Below are 22,502 nucleotides of genomic sequence, written 5' to 3'. Positions count from 1 at the left end.
CCTGCAAAGTATAAGACCCACTTCCTTCTACACGTTCCAGCACCGTTTGTTGAAAACAGCCTTTCAGCATCAATAACCTTTGCTTCTTTCTCAAAGGTCTTTGCTCATGCATGTGTCCGTCCTCTGCTGGGCTCTCTCTTCTGTTCCACTGGAATAGTTGTCTGTTCTTTAGCCAAAATTAAACTTTACTGGCCAGGTGTGGTGGCTCACGCCTATAATCCCAGCACTTTGGAAGCCTGAGGCGGCTGGATCACTTGAAGTCAGGGGTTCAAGACTTGCCTGGCCAACATAGTGAAACCCCATCTCTACTAAAAATACAAAAATTAGCTTGGTGTGGTGGTGGGCACCTGAAATCCTAGCTACTCAAGAGGCTGGGGCAGGAGAATCTCTTGAAACTGGGAGGTAGAGGTTGCAGTGAGCTAAGATCACATCACAACACTCCAGCCTGGGCAACAGAGTGAGATTCTGTTTCAAAAAAGGAAAAAATGATTACACTGTACTGATTACTGGGGCCTTACAGCAAGTGTTGAAATCAGGTCGTGTCCATCATCTGAACCCACGGTATGATGTTAATAGGTGTTGGGACAGGGGACCCCCCACCTTCTTCCCCATCTTAGGAAGAGAAGCTTCAAGTTTCTGGCCATTAAGTAGATATGGGCTGCAGGGATTTTGTAGATGTTCTTTACCAAGTTGAGGGAGTTCCCCTGTATTCCTGGCTTGTGAGAGGTTTTTCTCACCAACGGGTGTTGGGTTTTGTCACATGGTACCTGTTGCCATGATGGATCGCCTGCAGCAGCCTCACACACCCAGAATAAATCCCGAGGTGCGTAAGTCTCAGCATGTAGTGCTGGAAGTGATTTGCGGATATTTTGCTGAGGGTTTTTACATTCATGAGACGTCTTGGCCTGCGTTTTCCTTCCTTGTAACGTCCTTGGTTTTGTTATTGGGGTAATGCTGGCCTCGTAGGGTGAGTTATAAAGTGTTATCCCTGCTTCTATTTTCTGGAAGAGACTGTAGAGAATGTCTGTCTTCGGTTCCTTAAATGCTTGGCGGAATTCTGAATGAGTGTCCCCGCATGGCTCCGGGTGCACTGGGTCCCCATCTGACCTCTCTGCTTGCTCTTCCTTGGGCTCTCCCTGCCCAGTGGGCAGAGGGGGTGGCCCAGGCCGAGAATCAACAGCGCTGACATCACCTAACGGGGGTGCCCGGCTGGCAGCCTCCAGGTGCTGGGACATTCGGTGAGAAGCCACCGAGGGAGTCTGTGGGCTTGTGGCTTTACCCGGAGGCATGGCCGCACGGCCCCACGGTCCCACGGCCACACATCCCAGCAGCAGCGTGGTGCAGACCCACGAGGGCTCTGGACTTGCAAATTCCGAGGAAGTCAATGTCGTCCACAGCGGGTAAACGGCTTTCTTTCCTTTCTTTCGAGAGATCTGCTAGCCCGAGGATTACTAGCTGGACAGAGAAATGTTCATCCCGATTCCCGCAGGGCCGCCCTGGAGGCACCTCTGCGCCTCCCAGCAACGCTCTGGGAAGGCTGAAAATCAACACCAATGAGGGGAGAATGAAGCACGTGGTCGCCTCTGCTGAGCTCCTTTCTGGGGGCAAATGAGCATTTCTCAGGACGCTTGTGTTTCCATTGGGCAGGGAGCCACTGGCAGCTCCCCAGTGGGAATCACACCTTCTAGTCCAGATTTCCACTTTGGAAAGAGAAGGTCCTAGAAAGTTCTAGAAAGCTTGGCTGTGGCTGACTCCTGGCTCAGGGCTCAGGCCTGTCTCACCTAGCAATGCAGGGTGAGCCACAGGGGCTGGCTTCTGGGAATGGGGAGGAGAGAGACAGAGAGAAACAGAGGGAGATGAGGAGAGAGGGGAGAGGGAAGGGCAGAGAGAGACAGAGGGAGAGACATAAGGAGAGGAGAGAGACAGACTCAGAGAGAACGGGAAGGGCAGAGGAGAGAGGGGGGAGGTGGGGAGGGAGCCGGCACCTCTGCTCCTCACCCGTGCCTGGGGTCTCGGCTGTGAGGGAGGGAAGGCTGTGTGCTGGGGGGCGGGGCAGTAGTGACTGATGAGCAGATGATGGCAGGCCCCTGGCAGGCTCTTGTCTTTAATGACAGTTTTGGGCGCTGAGCCAGCCCAGCTAGGAGGGGGTTTTGGTGGGGAGGCCTTCTTTGAGCAGTCCATGTCACAGATGAGGAGCCTGAGGCTGTGGGAAAGTCTCGTGCTCAGATGCACATAGCTGGGGCCGGTGGTGAGCTTGCCCCACCTCGAGTCTGTGCTTCTCATCAGGGAAGCGGCCGCCGGGTCCCCTCTGCAGCCTCACTCCCCGGCTTAGCCACGCAGGTGGCTGCTGAGCTCACTCTTCAGGCCAGGTGGGGGACGGGCAAGAGAGGGGGTGCGAGGGGCAGGCGGAGGCAGTGAGGCCTGGGATGAGAGCTTTTCTGGAGCCTTCTCTGGAATGTGGCTCCTTACCCCAAAATCTCTTGGCTCAGCTCTGGGCTTTCGTGCAGCGGGGACTTTATGGCCGATGCGAAGGAGGCCAACCTGTGATCCAGGAAGGACGTGGCCCCACTCGCCCTACCCAGGCTGCATTTTGGGGCCATCTTTTAGGTGGTTGAAAATGAGTAACTCCTTGACTTTGTGCAATGCTCTCGCCCTCTATCCGGGGCTGACCTGGAGGCCCCGGGTTCTCTGCTGAGCAGAGCAGGTCCCGAGACCACCCCCGGGGAGTGACCAGCAGACGCTGGTGTGCCTGGCCCAGGCGGCTTCCCATCAAAGCTGCAGGCAGCCCTGTCTACTGTGGCAGCCCTGGGCCACACGGGGCCACTGAGCATGGAAACGTGCTGGTCTGAGTGCAGGTGAGCTTTGGCATGAAACCCCTGGCTTTGGAGAGTTAATGCAGAAAGGCGGGGTACAACAGCTCACTGATACTGTTGCGCATTGAAAGGATATTTTGATACTTTAAATAAGGCACCATATTGAAATGACAGCTCCTGCTTCTTTCCACTTTCGTAATGTAGCTACTGGCGCGTTTCAGCCTTGCGTGGCCTGCGTCCTATTTCCAAGGGGCTGTGCTGCCCTCGCCCCTCCCGGCCGATGAGAACGCTCGGGTGGTCTCGGGGCATTTCCAGAGCCTGTGCAGCCTCCCCTCGGGGTGGGGTGTCGCCTGCTGGGTGCCAGGCTCCCGCTAGCTGAGTCCTTTGTGGAGGCCACCCTGTGTGATGGGCAGCAACCAGCAGGGTGCCATCGTGGGCGGTGACCTGCACACTAAAGAAAGATGCCCAGCTGCCTCCTCCCTGCGCTGCCCGGCTGCCAGCTCAGTGCCAAAACCCTGGGCAGGGGATGGGGGTCGGCGGGCGCCCTCAGGGAGCTACCAGGCCAGGCCCGAGGGGTCCTTGGCAGAGGAGCGGTGCCCAGAACTGGGAGGAGACTGTGCGGCAAGGTCAGCCCGTCGCCACAGCCAGCGAGGCCACGCGGGGCTCCGGGTAGCCCCATTCATAGCTGTTTGAATCGCTGAGATGGAGGCAGGCGGAAGAGGTGGGACCGCGAGGGAAGGCAGGGGCCCCGCAGGGAGCGAGTGGGCGCCTCCTTTGCTTTCCACGACACCGCCTCTCTCTACAACAAAGAGCCAGCGCCGCGGCGCACGCGGGAGCCTCACAGAGGAGCCGCTATGTCTCTGTGACAAACACATGATCAGGAGCGAGATGCATTCCTTCTGTGGGTGGGGATGATTCAGAAAGCGGTATCCCAGCCCCAGGAGCAGCTCCCCTGGGATGGCCTCAGCCTCCCCCACGCTTCCCAGGCGGCTGCTCCCTGGCTTGGGGTGTGGGTGACACAGGAGTCCCCCACACTGCAAGGCAAGCCCACCTCCCGAGGCTGCAGTGCAGGGAAGGAGGAAAGGGCATCCACTGTGATGGAGGGACAGGCCGGGCTTTTCACGCTGTGACCTCTGGGGCTGTGCAGGGGCGGGAGCAAACCCCAAAACCCGAAGGCAAATGAGAAAGGAGCTGCCGAGGACGTGAGGACAGCCCCCCCGTTCCCCGTCCCCTCCGATTCCTGACGGGTCTAGCACCTTCTCTGAGGGGGTCTGGTCTGAATCCCAAATTCAGATTCTGTATTCAACTGTTCCCTTCATTGCAAAGACATTTTCAGAGCCCAGTAATTCCTGTTAAAACTTGTTAATTTTCATCCCTCAATAGAAACCAGTGTGTGGGGATTATGAAAGCCGGACATTCACCCGCCCAGTGGACAGTCGGCTCTGGAACTTGCCCCTTCAGGGCAGGGCCTGGGGTCGGCCCAGAGCCTGGGGTGCCTCGGGCAGGGGCATCGTGGCTGTGGGTTCTCTGCACTTGCCCCGTAGAGCAGGGCGGGAGGGGCAGCCAGGCTTCCTTCCCATCTGGAGCTGCTGCCCTTGGCAGTTGGGGAGACCCTGGACCCCAGAGGCAGAGCCCCCCTCCCTGCACCCTCAGCCGAAGTCCCCAGAAAGACAGGCCCACTTCATCTTCAGAAAGGCAGGGACCAAACCCCTCTCACGGTTCCTCTCCAGAGGCTTCCCGGAGACACAGAATCTCCTTCGTGGATCACTCCAACTGGGGAACCAGGAGAGGGCATTTGGGAGAGGAGGGAAGCAGCTTCCACCTGCGGGCAGGGCCGAGAGAGGGCACCCAGCCAGGCAGGGTGGGCCCGACCTACCCAGAGAGCCATTTTCCCAGGGAGGCTTCCGAGACCCTGGCCCGTGGCTCCCAGGGAACAGCCTGGACCCTCAAGCTGAGACCCTCCTGTTTTATTGCTTCTTTTCCATCTGTGGCCAGGGCCCACGGGCACACCCCTCGCCTGGGAGTCGCTTAGTGAGTGGGTCAGCTGTGTCCCCGCCCAAACTCTCCTCTTGGACTGTCATTCCCATAATCCCCACGTGTCAAGGACGGGACCAGGTGGAGGTAGTTGGATCACGGGCCGTTCCCCCAGGCTGTTTTTGTGACAGTGAGTGAGTTCTCGGGAGATCTGACGGTTTATCAGCGTCTGGCATTTGCCCTGCTCTCACTCACTCACTCCGTTCTGCGGCCTTTGGAGAAGGTGCCTGCTTTCCCTTCCACCATGATTGAAAGTTCCTGAGGCCTCCCCAGCCCTGCAGAACTGTGAGTTGGTCCAATCTCTTTCCTGATAAGTTCCACAGTCTCAGGCAGTTCTGTGCAGCAGTGTGAGGGTGCACTCCTATGCCCGGCCTGGGCCCAGTCCTTCCCGGACAGACGGTGTGATGAGCAGCAGGGCTGGCACGCCCCGTGGTCGTGAGGACGGGGCAACCCAGCCCCACCTGGAGTTGTAGATAAAGTTTCGCTAGCGCTCAGCCCCGCCCGCTGGTCGACGTACTGCCATGGCTGCAGAGGCCACGGTGGCCACAGTGAGTGCGTCCGCTCAAAAGTTGTGGCCCGCAAAGCCACAGCGACTCGATCTCTGGACCTTCACAGAAAGCGTCCACCCGCCCCGCCCTAGGATGCGTGTCCAGAGGTGGAATGGCTCCCTCTGCTCATCGGGCAGAGTGGCAGGCACGTGACCCCTGTGGGGCCGCTTGTGGTGCTTGCAGTGAGGGGACACAGCATTCAAGCCTGCACTTAAACGGGGCCTCTGTGGCCTTGCCCGCTCGAGGGCTGAGGAGAGCCCAGAGAGATGCTGGCCCTACCTGGCCACCACAATCCTCCTTCCCACTGGCCCTCCCCCCACAGCGGCCCATCATCAGGCCCCACCCCAGATGCCAGCCATGCCCGGGTCCCTCCCTGGCCCCAGCCCTGAGAGCAAACCCAAAACGCAGACGTGGCTGCAGCAGCCTCCCACGTTACCTCCTGCTGCTGCTTCCAGCTTCTGAGCAGCTCCGAGGCTGGCCCTTGATGACCTGACGACCTGACCCCAGCCCCTGGACCTCCCTGTCCCCCACACCCCTGCACCAGCTCACAGACTCTTATCCTTCCTCCCAGCCCCCAGGTGCCCGTCAGCCCTGGAGCCTCTGTGTAAAGCTCCCTCCTCCAGAAAATGGCCCCTTGTCTTCCCCCAGACCATGCTGCATGCCCCCTGGTCCTCCACAGCCACATCCCTTTCCCTGCCATGCCCATCTGCCCACGTCTGCCGCCCCTCCCGCACCCTCCTCTGCCTCCGTGTGGGCGCCTCAGATGCATCCGGAGCACTGTCCCGACTTGTGAAGGCTCCGCCAGGTGGGCCTGCTCGAGGTGCACGCAGAGGTGCTGACGGGTGCAGATGGCCGGCCTGGTGCATGCAGGGAGAGCGGCAGACACAGGTGCTGCCACTGAGTTCTGGAACATTCCAAGAAGAGTCAGGCAAGCTCCTCCCTGCTCAGGTCTGCAGCCCGGCTTGGGGAGAAGCCTGCAGCCACGGGTCAGCCTCCAGCTGCCAACAGTAACAGCCCCAGCCACAGGGAGGTCCGAGAAGCAAGGCCTCATTTCCAAAAATGGCCTCAGCTGCGGCCACATTCCTGCAGGGTGGAAGGACAGGCTGATGAGCACCAGCAAAGCATCAGGAAAATCTCTCGTAAGCCTGTGAGCCGTGCATCTGGCTCGAGAGAGAGGCTTCCTCTGGAGCCAATCAGCCCCTTCTGGCTTTCCCGGGCTCACAATGTTAACACCTTGCAAGGCGGCCGTGGGCCTTAGCCAGGCCTGTGTCTGCGGGGAGCCCTGTGCAGGGCCTCCTTTCTGCCCGCAGGGAGGCTGGAAACGCGTCCTGGCTCACGCTGGGCCTCTCGGTGGCTCCTGCCTTGGCCGCTCTTAGCAGCAGAGTTGGCGGAGGTTCTGGGTCTCAAGCCAGAGGTCTCAAAGGTGGACCAGCCCACCCCCTTCCTTCCTGAGAAGGAGTCAGGGCCAGCATCGCTCAGGGTCGCTCGGTGAGGCCAGAGTCCTGGGCTGCCTTGTTCCTGACTCTAAGATCTAGAAACAGGGAAGATCTGGGACTTTATGCACTGAGCCATCCATAAAGCAGAAAGCCAAGCCTGGTCACTGTTGTAAAGGAAAGCCTGCGTGGCTGTGAGGGAGACACATGTGAATCCAGTGCTTGTGGTGTCACTGGGGCCTGTTGGGCTCTGAAGACTGAAGTGTTGACCGGGAGGCTGTCCCACATGCCACTGGGCGGCAGCCCCCTCTGGCTGTGCTTGGCCCTGGCCCCTGGGCACTCAGTTCATTGAGTCTCCCATGTCCCATGCTCTTGAGATCCAGACTCGGCATCGGATGGGCTGCCCTGGGTCCTGCTGCTGTCCCAGAGCACTGCCCTTCCCCTCAGGCATGCAGGGCCGAGGCTGGTGTCCCTGGAATTGCACGGGAGGTGCCTGGCTGAAGCAGAGGGCAGAGATCCAGGGTGAAGCCAGAGCCTGGGGCCCCTCCGAGCCCAGGGGCTGGGCAGCTGGGGACAAGGAGAGCCAGGTATCACTGAATTAGTCCCTCCCATGCAGGGACTGTGGGGGAGGGGCGGCCCCCGGCCCTCCTCCCTCACCCCTGCAGCCTCTTCCAGCGGGTGAGGACACCTGGCTCTGTCCACCATAATCGGAACCAGCAGGGCAGAACAGGCATTCCGTTGACACTGCCAAGATGCTGTGTAGAGCCACATGTCCACAGGACACGGTGGCCAGCTTTGCCAGGTCGTGGCCTTTAGGCGCTGGGAGGGGCAGGAGGTGCCTGAGCTGGCCTTGTGGCTACATGGCAGAAAGGCACACAGAGGACCGTGGGGCTGGAGATGCAACAGCTGGTGAGGGCCAGGACTGGAAAACAGGTGGGCAGGGCACGGGGTGCGTCCTGCAGCCGGGGATTGGGCTGTCCTGCAGGCAGCCAAAAATGCTGGCTCTTCTCCAGATGTGCACTCTGAAACAGAATCTTAAGTCCTGCTGGGCCCACTGGACCCCAGAGCACCCCATCGTCCCCAGCTACAGGCCTTCCCACTTCGTGATGGCAGCTCCCCCTCGGCCACAGCAGGGGGCTTTGCACAAACGCCCCAGAAATCCATGGTGCTGTCTGCAGAGCTCCAGAGCTTTTCCTGCATGGAAATTTTCCGGACAGTGAGGGTTTTGTCACGGGACCAGGCTCCCAAACGCTCTGTGCTGAGTGTGTTGGCCCCACTTCTGATCTGTCAAGTTAGTGCCCGGCACTTTAGAAAAATGCAAACAGAAGCCTTAGCAAACCTCATCAGGTTGGCTCATCCTTAGTCGTGGGGTGAGCAGCAGGCAGATCTTACAAGCCGTGCAGGCCAGAAGGAAAAGGTCATGCCAAGTCTGAAGGTGGAGAGCGGAGTTGTGGACTCGAGCCCAGGGGAGCCCTCCAGGGCCACGGTTTCCTAGTCTGAGAAAGAGGAGTGCTGGCCCTGCCAGGGCTCCTTCCCGCTCAGGTCCCCACAGAGGAGGGGGCCGTGACCAGGGGCCAGAATCCCACCCCTGACTCACTCCTCTGCACAGCCTCCTATGCTCATCAAGAGTTTTGAAAGCCCCATTGTTGCTTCCCGGCAGAGGCCTGGTGGATGTGAGCGTTCTCATGGGCTTGAAGCTGGCAGATACTTCAAACCAGGCAGAGACCCACAGCACTGCCTTGGATTTGTTCTTGAGGGGTGCTGGAGCAGCTGAAAAGCAAACTCGCCACCCCAGCACCGTCCTCAGTGGCTAATGGGGCACACCCTCCCTCAGCTGTTGCTGAGGGTCCTGGGCCCCAGCCAGGCTGAGTGAGGGGAGGGCCATTCTTGGGGCTGAGGGCCGGGGGCCTCCCCTCCTCCTGTCCTGGAGGGCACCAGCCTAGCACAGGTGGAGGAGGAGGGGGTGTCAGGAAGGCCCATACCCTAATCCAACTGAGGGGCTCTGGGCTAAGTCAGTGGCCTCCTGGCAGCCAGGCTGGTGCCAGTCCAGCAGCTCAGCTGGGCACAGACAGGACGTGTCACCAGGGGCTTCTGTTCTGCCAAGTCCCCACTTAGACAGTGGCCTCTATGGCTCCAGCAATCAGGAGGGAAAAGATTCCAACTCCCACACTCAGGGTTTCCTGCTGCCTGGCAGAGGAGAGGAGGGCACACCTCTTGCCGAGGTGACCAGTGACTCACCTGCCCTGCTCAGAGGAGGGGTCTGCAGGCGGCCAGAGTTCTCCTGATGGGGTTCCTGCCCCCAGCTGGCTTGGGGGTCCTCACACCGGCCCCCACCCCACATCTTCGGCCCCTTCGATGGTGCCTGGGCACTGTCTGTGGTGCTGAAACCCGAGGCTCCTGGGGCTCTGCATTCTCCTCTTGAACCTCTCCCAGAAATTCCAAACCAGAAGAAAAGTGCAGGGAGCAGGGTGGAGGAGCCATGGACAGAGGCTGCACGGCAGTCGAGGTCCCTGAGAGGTCGCCAAGGAGCTGTGGCCTTTGGACTAGACGTTCTCAAAACCTGGCAGTGGCACAGAGACGGCATCTGCTCAGGCAAGGCGCGTGCCTCACCGGGGGGACGAGGATGCCACTCACGATGACATAGGACGTGAGAGCTCAGGCCGGGTTCAGGCCCCTGGGTGTTCACAGCTGTGCCTGGGTCTCTTTACAGAATGAGGCTGGCAGCAGCCTGTGCCTCACAGGTGAGACGTGTGTGCCTGAGGTGGTGCACGTGGAGAGCGTGTAGAGCCCAGGACAGTCGGCTGGAGGCCGCGACGTCAGCTGGAAAGTGGAGGTTAGGAATTCAAACCCTCAGCTTTAATACTGAGCCAAAACCTGCATGTGGGAGCGCTCGGGTGGAGGCGTGACGGGGTCGTGATGGGCCAGGCTCTAGCCAGCGGCTGCACCGTCCGTTTCACCCCTTCCCACAGTGGTCCCACAGACACCAAGGTGGCCCGCACACCCCTCCGTGACACAGCCCTGGTCCTGCCCTCAGGACACAAACTGGCCGCTCTACACGGCGATGCGGCTCACCGTCACCTGTCTTGCTTTCCAGGCCCCCATCCCCTGTGGGTCAGGTGTGTCCCCCATGGCCAGCAAGTCCCACAGCTTGGCATTCCTGATCCCAGCAGCATCTTGAGCCAGGCCTGGTACTGCTTAGATGCCTGGGAGGGTGACTGAGGGACGGAACAATGTCCCAAGCCGGCCACCACCAGAACCTTCTAGAACAAGGTCACAGTACCAGTCCTTTATGCCTTCATTCCTCTCTCCCAGACACCTGCTCACACACAGCCCCAGATCTCGGGAGTCCTGCGGTGGCCCCGGGTAGCCACTGCTTTTCCCTCTCCCTGGGTCCCTGCCTGGTGTCTCCTCTGAGCACAGCCGCTGCCCAGAGCCCCCTGGACGACCTCACTCCTGGAAAGCGCTAGGCTATGTCACCTTAAGGACCCCTTTGCTCTCTCCACCCTGGCACCCCACCTCTGGCACAAGGAGCAAGGACCCGCCCACTGGTGTTCCCATCCCTTCCCCCTCAGTGCTTCCCCAGCTCCAGGGCCGTGAGGCGGCCACGGTGGCCTTGGTGTGGCCGTGGGGTTCCCGTTCATCTCAGGGCACCTGTCACTGGATACCTCCGCAGCACAGGCAGGTGGAATGTTCTGAGTTTCAGCTTTGTGTGTGTAGGTAGTTCACTGTGGGACTCTAGCTTTTGGGGGACAGACCTGAGACCCCCACAGCTGCCCTGCCCTCTCCCCAAATCAGCCCGAGGGCTCCAGTCCGGAGAGCCAGGCTGGGAGGGGAGCACGGAGCTGTCCCCTGCTGGACGTGTGCCGGCCATGTCGGGCCACCCATTGCCTCATCCCCACCCCTGCCCAGTCAGCTGAGTGCCCTGTGATATGGGTGCGTCGTGACATCACGGCCAGCCTTGAGTTGTTCCCCAGTCTTTGGTGTTTTGAACAAGCTGTACTGACAGCCTGGCCCACCACGTTTCTGAATTAATTCTGCCACTGCTCCTGGCCTCAGCCATGGTGGGGACGGCAAGTTGGGGCGTGAGAACCCTGGGAGCTGCTCCCAAGTCAGCGTTTGCTGGTTCGGGCAGGGGCCTCTGCACCTGGAATCTGTCCGGTAGGTTAGAAGAGACTGCCCCAAGCCTGGGCCCTGCTGGGGCTGGTCATCCCCTCAGGGAGGGGGCGATCCCCTGCCAGCCCAGCAAGGCCACCCCAGCGGTCCCCACTTGGGGAGGGTGTGGACAGGAGCCTCCCCTCGAAGCCTCCCTGCCGCTCTGCCGCATCCTACAAAGCCCCGGGTTCTGCAGAAGCGTTTTGCCGAGCAGTGTTTGGCACCTTCCCACACGGCACAGCTTGGCGGCGGAGACGGGGAGCAGCTGTCAGTCTGGAGCTGTCTCTTGATCTAAACACAATGGGATGAATTAGAAAGGCCCAGCACAAAACAGGCCACTGCTGTGGAAGGGTGGAGCGCCGTGAGAACGCCCTGCCTGAGGTCAGCCAAGGCCGGCTGTCCTGTGTCGGGGGCGCCCTCCTGCCAGCTGGGTGTGCCCTCACCTGTGGGCGGCGCAGCGTGTGACCCCTCCCTCCCGCCCAAGGCGGAGCTCACACCAGCCACCCCCGAGTCCGCGCCCCAGTCCAGATCCCCTAACACACCTGCTGTTTCATTGTCTAACCCTTCGCTCACCTCCCTCCTCCCCAACAAAATCACAAACTCGAGGGGGCAGAGGCCAGGCTGCTGGAATCCCTTCCACAGGCCCGGCCCCACCTGCTGTCACCCCAGAGTGTCCCATCCCAGCCTCCCAAGCCCTGTGCCCCCAGTTTGCTTCCTTTCCTGTGCCCAAGGGAGCACAGTGGGTGCTCCGGGCACTGAGGCAGCAGCACCTTCAGGCTCGCTCTTTTAGGAATGAGGCTGAGGTCAGGAGGACCGGCCGAGCTCACAGCTGGCCGGGGAACAAGCCAGGCCACCTGTCCTGGCACCAAGCCCCAGGCGCTTGGCCGCTTCCCAACTGGCCACTCGAACACCATCCCCCTGACCCAGATGAGGCCGAGAGGCGGGAGGTGGCAGCTGCGTGCTGTGCATGGCAGAGGATGCTGCCTGAAGCATGAGATGCCCCAGGAGGCAGCCCCCCATCCAGCCCACTGTGACTGTCACCCGCCAGGACCCTCTGCTCCGGGACATCCACCCAAACCTCAGAGACCCAGCCACTGAGGCCACGGCCCAGCTGCCCAGCCGGCTCCAGGGAGGGTAGCCCAGCCAGTTCTGCCACCTGAGGGTGTTGGTTCACACATCAGACTCAGAGGGAGACCCAGACAGCGACACAGAGACAGAGGAAAACAGTGACGCAGGGAGACACTGAGACAGAGATGCCTAGACAGAGACACACAGACACAGAGACACCGAAGCAGAGACAGACACATGTACAGAGAGACACAGGGAGGAAAATAGGTACAAGGAGAGACACAGAGACAACACAGGAGAAAGATACAAAGACACAGCCACGCTCTGTCTCGCCTCCGAATCCAGCTGTGGCGTGGACCCCGCCGGACTGGATGCCTTCCCTGCAGCTGCTGGACAGCCTCGCCATCCCCAGGGCTTCCCTGCTCTTGGCCACAACCCTCCCCTGCTGCTTGGAATTGCAAAGCCAGGTGGTCTGGGAGTCGCTGCCACCACGCGTCCCCCAGAATATTCGTGGGTCCCTGCTCTTTAGAGACAAAAGGCGCCAGGGGGTGGTGGCATGGGTGGCGCTCAGGCGTGCTCTGGCCAGCCCTGCGTGACCTTCAGCCTGGTTGAGTCCATGAGACAAAGTCCCCCAAGGCTGCCTAGGTGGCCAGCACTGAGATGCCCAAAGAGGTAGATGCTCAGCCTGGGCAGGGGGCGGGGGCCACACCAAGCAGGGGTCAGAGAAGGGGTCAGCCAGGGGGAAGGTCAAGGCTACCGCCCAGGAGGTCACCACCAGGCCCCCACACTACCCCGGCCTGGCTGCCTGCTTCCTGTTCCGTTCTCACCCCGAGTTCTCAGGGCTGTGAGTTTGCCGGACCCTCTGCCAGGAGAGTGCAGGCTCCCTGAAGGCTCCTGGGCGCCATAAGGTCAGAGGTGAGAAGTCACCCCTGGCAGAGGTCTTCCCCGCACGCCCAGCACCACCGCAGCCAGGCTGCCTCCAGCGTTCCTGTGTCTGTTGCTCCTATTGGCCCTGCAGTCAGTGCAGGTGGTGATTTCCGTGGTCTCTCCTCCCCAGGGTCCAAGGCCCCTGACGGCAGGGGCTCCTGTGCCCTCTCCAAGGCAGGGATGTTTGTGGGAGGGGAGGGAAGCTAGACTAACCAAGAAAAACGAAGACGTAGCTAAGATCAGAAATGAAAAAGGAGAGCTTACACGGTGCTGCGGAAATCAAAAGGGTCACAGTAAACTATGAACAGATCTATACGGACCACTGGACAGCCTGAAGAAACGGGCACATTCCCAGAGACTCACAAAGCTTCCTCGAGTGAATCGTAAGAAATGGAAAACCTGAAAGGACTGACAACAAAGGAGGAGACTGAATGGGTCATCGAAAACCTCCCAAAAACAGAAAACCCCAGGGCAGGGCCAGGTGCTTCACTGATGGATGCTACAAACGTTTAAAGAATTAACGCCAGTCCTTATACAATTCCCAAAATGTGAAGAGGAAGGAACTTTCCAACTCGTCTAACAGGGTCAGCATTACCCTGATGCCAAAGCCAGGGAAGCATGCTGTGGGAAAAGAAGCTGGAGGCAAAAATCCTCAACGGAAGGCTGGCAAACTGCATTCAACACCGTGTTGACAGACCGTCGGCCGCGAGCAGGTGGGATTTATCCCCGTGAGGCAAACGTGGCTCAGCACACGCGAATCAGGGAATGCGATACACCAACCACACGAACAGAATGAAGGACAAGAGCCACCTGATCATCTCATTTGACACAGAAAAAGCACTTGAGAAAACTCAGCATCCTTTCATGACAAAAACACTCGGCCAACTGGATGTTGAAGGCACGCTCCACAGAAAGACCACGTGCGACAGACCCACGGTGACCACCACGCTCAGCGGTGAGAGGTAGAGAGCGTTTTCTCTAAGGCCAGGAACAGAGCCAGGACGCTGTGCTCCACAGAGTCCTGGAAGTGCCAGGCAGAGCCATTAAGCAAGATAAAGCAGTAAACGCCATTGGCATCATCAGCAAAGGAGAGGTAAGATTGTCTCTGCAGATGGCGTGAGCGTATGTGCAGAAAACCATACAGACTCCACCGGAAAAACGCTGTTCGAACTAACAAACACATTCAGTGAAGTTTCAGGATACAAAGTTGACATATGAAAATTAGCTGTGTTTCTATACACTCACAATTACCCCAAAAACAAATCAAGAGGGCCGAGTGGAGCGGCTCACACCTGGTTCCCAATCACTTCGGGAGGCTGAGGCGGGTGGATCACCCGAGGTCAGGGGTTCAAAACCAGCCTGGCCAACATGGCGAAAACCTGTCTCTACTAAAAACACAAAATTTGCTGGGTGTGGTGGCACACGCCTGCAATCCCAGCTACTTGGAAGGCTGAGGCAGGAGAATCGCTTGAACCACAGGGGATGCATGAGCCAAAACTACCACTGCACGGCAGCCCGGGCAACAAGAGTGAGAATCCATCTCAGAGAAAATCAAGTAAACAATCTCCTTTACCATAGCATCCAAAAGAGTAAATTCAACCAAGGAAGTACAAGACGTGGACACTGAATATAACATGATGAAAGAAATTGACACAAATAAATGGAAGGAGAGCTCATATTCATGGATTGCAAGGTTAATGTTGCTAAAATTTTCATGCTACCCAAAGTGATCTACAGATTCAATGTAGTCCCTATCAAAATTCCGACGATGTTTTTCACAGAAATAGAAAAAAAAAACCTAGGATTCATATTGAGCCACAAAAGAGCTCAAATAGTCAAAGCAATATTGAGAAGAAAAAACTGGAGGTGTCACGCTTCCTAATTTCCTTTTATATTACAAAGCTATAGTGATCAAAACAGCATGATGCTAGCACCACAGAGACCCATGGAACAGAATGGAGAGCCCAGAAATCCACTTACAGTCAACTAATCTTTGACAAGGTGCTATGGTTTAAACGTTGCCTCCAAAATTCCTACTAGAACCTAATCCCCAGTGTGGCAGAATTGAGAGGGAGAGCCTTTCAGAGGTGATGGAGTCCTGAGGACTCTGCCCTCATGACTGGATTCATTCATTCACAAATAGACGAGTTACTGGATGAAGGTATCACACAAGGGGAGCTGGTGGCTTTCTGAGAAGAGGAAGAGGGACCTGGGCTAGCATGCTCAGCCCCCTCTGCACGGAGGCCCCATGCCACTGTGGAACTTTTCCGAAAGTCTCCACCGTTAAGACAGCTGTCGCCAGTTGCATCCGCTGGGCTTTGGACTTCCCAATCTCCATAACCAAAATAAATATATGCCTTTTCTTTATAAATCACCCAGTTTTGGGTCTTCTGTTGTAAGCACCATAAAATGGACTTAGACACAAGGGCACCGATACACAGTGGGGAGAAAGCAGCCTCTTCAATACACGGTGATGGGAAAACTTGTCCACGTGCAAAAGAATGGAATTGTACCCTTATCTCCCACCATGCAAAAAAATCGGCTCAAAATCGATTAAAGCTTTAAGCATAAACCCTGAAACTATAACACTGCTAGCAGAAAACACAGAAGAAAAGCTCCTTGACTTTGGTCTTGGCAATGATTTCTTATGACAGCAAAAACACAGGCAACAAAAGCAGCGTGAATGAGACCATGTTTCATTGAAAGTCTCTGCACGGCAAAAGAAACAACATGAAAAGCCAGGGTACAAAGTGGAAGAAAGGTAACCAGTCTGAAAATGGGCAAGGGGCCCGGGCGGCGTTTTTCCAAGGAAGGCGTGCAGATGGCCAGCGGGTTTACAAAAAGGTGTTCACATCACTAGTCGTCCGGAACGCAAAACCACGGGGAGCTGCCACCGAACACCCATTAGGGTGGCTGCCATCAAAAAGCCCACAGGTAGCTAGTGTTTGGGGACACTGTGGAGAAAAGGGAACCTTTGTGACTGTCGGTGGGAATCTATTAAACTGGTACAGCCATTACGGAAAGCAGCGTGGGGGCTCCTCAGAAAAGGATAGGGCCACCACAGCATCCAGCAATCCCGCTCTGGTGTTTATGCAACCCAGTGGAATCTGGATCTCAAAAAGATGCCTGCACGCCCATGTCCGCTGCAGCACTGCTCACAATAGCCAGGACACAATCAACCCAGGGGTCCCTCAACAGACCAACAGATGGAGAAGACGTGGCGTGGATACACCGGGGAGAGCTGCTCAGTCTTGAAACATGAGCGGATCTTGTCATTTGCAGTAGCCACAGTGAACCTGGGGACCTTACGCTAAGTGAAATAAGCCCGGCGCAGAAAGACAAACGCTGTGTGGTCTCGCTTATGCGTGGAATCTGAAAAAGCAAACTCGTGAAAAAGCAGAACACTGAGGGCTGGGGGAGGGGAGTGAGGAACGGGGAGGGGTCGGTCGAGGGTCGCCAAGTTTCGGTTATAAGGCGAGTAAGTTCTGGAGCTCTGAGGACCAGGGTTAACGATACAGCATTGCACACTCGAAATTTCCTAGGAGAATAAATCTTGTGTTCTCACTACAAAAAAGGGGCTATGTGAGGTGATGGATGTGCTCACGAGGTTGGCAGTGACGATCCTTTCACAGTGTACACAGCAAATAGGTACAAATGTTTTGAGCTGGGCGCCTCGCCCTCTTGCCCAGGCTGGAATGCGGTGGCACAGTCATAGCTCACCAGAGCCTCAAACTGCCGGACTGAAGTGATCCTCCCATCTCAGCCTCCCAAGGACCTGGCACTATAGGCATGTGCCACCATGCCTGGCTGCTTTTTTTAGTTTTTGTAGAGACGGGGATCTCACTATGTTGCCCAGGCTGGTCTCAAGCTCCTGGCCTCAAGGGATCCTCCTGCCTCAGCCTCCCAAAAATACTGGGATTATAGGAATGAGCTACAGCACCCAGCCAATAGATACAATTTTTATTTGCCAATTATGCCTCAATAAGGCTGGGGGGGGAAAGGTTAAAAATATATACATTTAAATGTAAAACTTCCATGATTTCTTTTAGTAATGTTACAGTTTTTGGTTTTAGGTTTTAATCTTTTTAATCTTCTGACCCTCTGGAATTTTTCTGATGTGAGATCTCTGTGAGTTAGGTTACCAGTTCCAGGAGCTAAGTCAAATTGTCTTATCCCTTGAGAAAAGGAAGATTTCTTTTGCTCAAGACACACTGAAAGTCCAAGAGTAACAGCTGAAGGCACAGCTTGGCCCGGGAGCACAGATGGTGTCCTGGGGTGCCCCCTTTCACCCGTGCTGGCTTCATTCTTAGGTCTTCCCTAAAAGGTAGGGAAAAGGCACCCATGGCCACAGATGCCCTTTCCTGCTTAGTGAGCCCAGGCAAAGCCATTCTGAGACTGCTTCCCACTTAAGTTGTGGAGCTGTGGTGTGTCTACCACGGATAGCTCTGGTGTTTTACGGGGACTGGATGCACAGACGTGATCTCAGTGGGTCCTTCTGCCCAGGGAGGGCCTGTCCTTCTCCTGGCTCGGTCCTCCAAGCCCCCGGCAGCACAGCAGCCTTTCCTCCGAGCCCTGCGCTGCTCACTGATGCTCCCTTTGCTTGTCGTGAGGGGCAGGCAGCTCCTTCCCCAGAGCAGGAGAGACGACAGGAAGAGCGGCGTCGGCCAAAGCCCCCGCTTCCAGCTGTGGTCTGGGAAGAGAAGGCTGACCCCAGGAGTAGGAGCACTCCCCTCAGCCCCCAATCCTACTCGGCCTCAGCCTCCAGGGTGGGCAGGAGGGGGAGGCAGGGAAGGGCCACACTCCCTCTGGAAGGCAGGGTTGTGCCACCTCTGTCTGCACACATGGTCCCGCGGTGGCCTCTGCTTGGGTGCTGCAGGGGAGGGGCCTCCTCTCCCTACCTCTGGGAACTGCAGGACCCAGGGTCTGATTTCCTCCGACAGGGGCAGCCAGAGGGCTGGGGCCAGACCCCGCAGCCTACCAGCCCCCGGAGGCAGCTACTTTTGCTGCCCGTGTCGGTGAGGTTGGTATTTTAAATGTTTTGACATTTAAAATCTGTGTTGGATACATTGGTGCTGTTTACGCCGGGGCTGTGGTGACTCACGGAATTGGTTTGTCTCCTGAGGCTGGGCCCAGCCATCCCCCGCCCCGCTCCCAGCAGCCAGAGTGGGCAGAGGCACTTTCTACCCGCCCCAAGCCTCATCGGCACCTTGTCATCCTGCAGAAGGTGGACTTCAGCCAGGGCAGCAGAACGTGGGGGGCGTGGGGGTGGCCCCAGATCCCAAAGCCCATGTGGGGGAGGGCAGAACAGACCTGCCTCCCAGCAGGGTCAGCGGCGGTGGTGGTGGCTCTCAGGAGCCCATCGGGCAGGTGCAGGACGCTGCCTCCAGGGGTTCGAGTCTCCCCCTCCACGCATGTCCTCTGAGCTGTTTAGCAGATCTTTGCTCAAATGGAACCTGAGGGTGGACTTGGGCCGTCTTCTCCCTGAAGGTCTCTGAGTGCTTCTGAGTGGAGCCTGGTGCTTCGGTGGGAGCAGGAAGGACCGTCAGCCAGTGCCCAGAGCGGGCCAGGGAGAAAACCTGAGCGCCAACATTCCCGCCTCTCAGTGGCTGCCCTGTCCCGTGGCCACTGCCGCCTTCATTAGCGGGACAAGGCGAGGATTGTCCTCACTGGGGCCATCCTGACCTGAACTGTTGAGGCCACACAGCTCTGCTCTCCCTGGTGAGAGGAGGTCAGCAGGGAGGTCCCTGCAGCCCAGCCAAGGGAACCCCCGTGGCAGATATTCCTGGACTTCCTACGGAAATCATAGCCACCAGCCACAGAGCAGTACAGGCCGCTTCTCCAACACACCCAAAAGCTTCTCGGAATCAGCAATTCAGCATGAGGGTCCCGGGCAGCCTGGCAGAGAGGGCAGCCCTCGTCCCCAGCACAAGATGGAGCGGTCCCGGGCAGCCTGGCAGAGAGGGGCAGCCCTCGTCCCCAGCACGAGATGGAGCCTGCAAAGTGCAGAAGCCAGAGGCGCCGGGATCTGGCTTGCAGGGAAGAGCATCTTACAAAGAATCCAAGGCCAAGGACGCACTTGAAGCCTCTGATGGCTGTCCTTCCACCCCATGGAGGGGCTGGTTTCTCCATCAGAAGCCAGGCCAAGCCCGCCCTGGCTCGTTCCGGCTTGCTCCGCTGCTGCGCGTCCACAGATGCGTCCCCTTCCTGCTCTGAGCAGCAGCTCTGGCTGAGAGAGAGGCTGGGCCGCGGCCCCATCTGGGGAAGCCACAGCCACCTGGCCAGTGCCTGCAAAGTGGAGACTCAGCCAGGAGTCGCAGAAGGAGCAGGACTCGGCTCAAGCCAGGCTCAAATCCCGGCGCAGCCCCTCCCACGCCGGAGTCTCTGGGCAGACCTCTAGCCTGTCCAGGGCTTGGATCAGGCACACAGCGGCTGTGATGGCCCAGCCTCGTGGGTGGAAGCGGGCGGGGGGCGGGCAGTGGGGGCTCCAGGCGCTAATAAGAGGGGCCCTGTACCTTTCAGTGCCCTGAGAGGTAGCTGGGGTGGGCGGGAGGAAGGGGTTTCTGTTAGCGTGAGCTGTCAGGACCTGCGAGAACTGCCCGCACACAGCTTTGAGACCGGCCTCAGGCATGGACGCAACAGGCCCAGACCTGGGAACCTAGAGCCCAGGGCCTTTGCCACAGCCACACCCCAGTGACACCCCAGCGTGTGTGCTCCTTGCCATGTCCAGGCGGGACCCTCGGGAAGGGCTCGTGGAGGCATGGAGGTGGGGGAGCCTGCAAACTTCTTACTAGTCAGAGGCAGAGTCAGGGCAGGCTGGGAGCGAGCTTAGAACTGTGGCCGGGGTGGCCGTGTCTACGGGCAGCTGGGACAGGACTGGACCTCCCGAACCGGTGGTGACTGAGGGCCGCCAAGCGTGCAGGCCTGACACCCCGGCCAGCATGAGTCCCGCTGCCGGCCGTGACGTCCCACCCTTCCTCTCCCGCAGGTCAACACCTTCATGTCCTTCATATTCCCCATGGTGGTCATCTCCGTCCTGAACACCATCATCGCCAACAAGCTGACGGTCATGGTCCGCCAGGCCGCCGAGCAGGGCCAGGTGGGGGACCAGCACAACACGTTCAGCATGGCCATCGAGCCCGGCAGGGTCCAGGCCCTGCGGCACGGCGTACATGTCCTACGTACGTACTCTGGGCCCTCTGGGGTGGGAGGGGGGCCAGGGCCAGCAAAGGCAGCCAGCATGGAACCACCCCGAGCCTGGGCAAGGCTTAAAGACATGGGGATGGAGCTGTCAGGCCAAGACCCAAGGGTGCCAGCTCCCCCCAGGGGTGAGTGCCACCTACACTCCCTCCATCCATCCTTCCCTCCAGCCTTCCCTTCTGCCTCCTATCCCTCCATCCTCCCTTCACCCTTCCACCTCTTCCTCCCTCCCTCCGTCCCTCCATCCATCCGTCCACTTGCTTACGTGCTCACTCATTCCTTTGCTCTGCAGTCTGCAGAGTGCCCAACCTGGGTCTCACTCACTCTTGCTCACAGGTGTGCAGGTAGCAGAGGCAGGAGCAACCCTGTCCTCTGGGAGAGCAGGGGCTCCACCCAGGAAGCAAACACAGGCACCAGGCACCTTCAGCATGATGAAAAAAATACCACGCCCACCACTACATCTGGCATCTGGGAGGGGTTCCCAGAGCAGGTGGCATCCTGCAAGTCCCAAGGACCAGGAGCCCGTCTGGGCAACAGAGCTGTGGTGAGGAGTTGGCTGGAGCAAAGGCCCTGTGGAGGGAGGTGCTTGGCAAGAAGGCAGGGGCAGGGGCAGGGTGGACGCTGCTATCCACACAGGCCTTGGAGAGTGTGATGGGAACTGGAGAGAATGAAACCTTTTCACACCCGAGACCCAGGTCTTCAGTTGCTTTGCCTGAAGCATTTGGCTTGAGTCCTCCCTGGTGCTGGCCCATTTTCAGGGCTTGTTTGAGGGTGTGGCCAGCCACAGCAGAGGCCCACAGCCAAGCACATCAGCCTGAGAGAGCCTGGCTCTGGGCTCGGCCTTCCCTGCTCATGGGAGCCACCCAGGGCTTTGGACACAGAGCGCTCGGGGGCTGGTGACGCCCCCAGCAGGGAAGGGCCCTGCCCCTGCCCCTGCCTTCTTGCCAAGCACCTCCCTCCACAGGGCCTTTGCTATCAGAACCCTGAGGACCAGTGCCAGCACACGAGGCCGGCCGGCCGTCCTCTGAGGTGTGACCTGGGCCCAGCGTGCCCTGATTTCTTAGTAGTAGCTGTCCTAATAGGTTTGAGGTGGCATCTCCTTATGGTTTTGAGCTCTGTTTGTCCAGTGATTTGCGATGCATGATCGATAACATCTTTTCACGTGCTTGTCAACCTTTGACGTCTTCTTTGGAGAACTGTCTGAGTCCTCTGCCCATGTTTGAATTGGATTGTTTGTTTTTAGGTTGAGCTTTAGGAGTGCTGCTCTTGGTATTAACTCATTATCAGATGTGATGCAAATATTTCCCCCCTTCCTGTGAGCTGACTTCCACTCTCCTGATCACACCCTCTGACACACAGAAATTTAATTTTTATGTTGTTCAATGTATCTACGTTTTCCTTTTGTGACCTGTGCTTTTGGTGTCAAACCCAAGAAATCATTGCCAAACTCAATGCTGTGAAGTCAGAATGTTTTCTCCTAGGAGTTTTATAGTTTCCGATCTTTTTTTTTTTTTTTTTTTTTGAGGAGTTCTGCTCTTGTTGCCCAGGCTAGAGTACAATGGCTACCATCTCAGCTCACGGCAAACTCCTGGATTCAAGTGATTCTCCTGTCTCAGCTTCCTGAGTAGCTAGGGATTACAGGTGCCTGCCACCGTGCCTGGTTAATTTTTGTATTTTTAGTAGAGACAGGATTTCACCATGTTGGCCAGGCTGGTCTCGAACTCCTGACCTCAGGTGATCCACCCACCTTGGCCTCTGAAAGTGCTGGGATTAAAAGCATGAGCCACCGAGCCTGGCCTATAGTTTCAGATTTCACGTTTAGGTCTTTAATCCACTTCAAGTTCATTTTTGCATATGGCGTTAGGTAAGGGTCCACCCTCATGCAACTGGGTGTCTCGTTTTCTAACTCCTTTTGCTGAATAGACTGTCCTTTCCCCACTGAATGGCCTGGTTGAAGATCGTTTGATCATAAGCAAAGGGTTCGTTTCTGGGCTTTTCATTCTATTCCCTAGGTCTGTGTGTCTGTCTGTATGCCACCACCACACTGTAACTCTGTAGTAAGTTTTCAAATCAAGAAGTGCAAGATCTCCAACTTTATTTTTTTACAAGATTGTTTTGGCTATCCAGAATCACTTGAGATTCCACATGAATTTTAGGATAGATTTTTCTATTTCCACAAAAAGCATTATTTAAATTTGGTAGGGATTGCATTGAATCTGTAGAGTGCTTTGGGTAGCACTGACACCTCAACGATACTAAGTCTTCCAAACCATGAACATGGGATATCACCCTGCATTCCCCCTCAGGCCATGTCTTTCTCTGATGCCATA

The 22,502-nt window shown here is 57.6% G+C and overlaps 1 protein-coding gene across 1 annotated transcript in view; it reads left to right on the top strand.

The window, feature by feature from the left end:
• NTSR1 (neurotensin receptor 1) overlaps positions 1-22,502 on the top strand; it is an 86,424-nt gene that overhangs the window by 24,298 nt on the left and 39,624 nt on the right. Inside the window, exon 2 of the mRNA XM_032257045.1 lies at positions 19,961-20,176. Coding sequence (XP_032112936.1) covers positions 19,961-20,176 — 216 coding nt within the window. The remainder of the gene's footprint in view (positions 1-19,960; positions 20,177-22,502) is intronic.

This window comes from Sapajus apella, unplaced genomic scaffold, assembly GCF_009761245.1.
Source record: "Sapajus apella isolate SASKATOON/1434 unplaced genomic scaffold, GSC_monkey_1.0 scaffold96, whole genome shotgun sequence".
NCBI lineage: Eukaryota > Metazoa > Chordata > Mammalia > Primates > Cebidae > Sapajus > Sapajus apella.
This window is presented reverse-complemented; position numbering and strand designations above follow the sequence as displayed.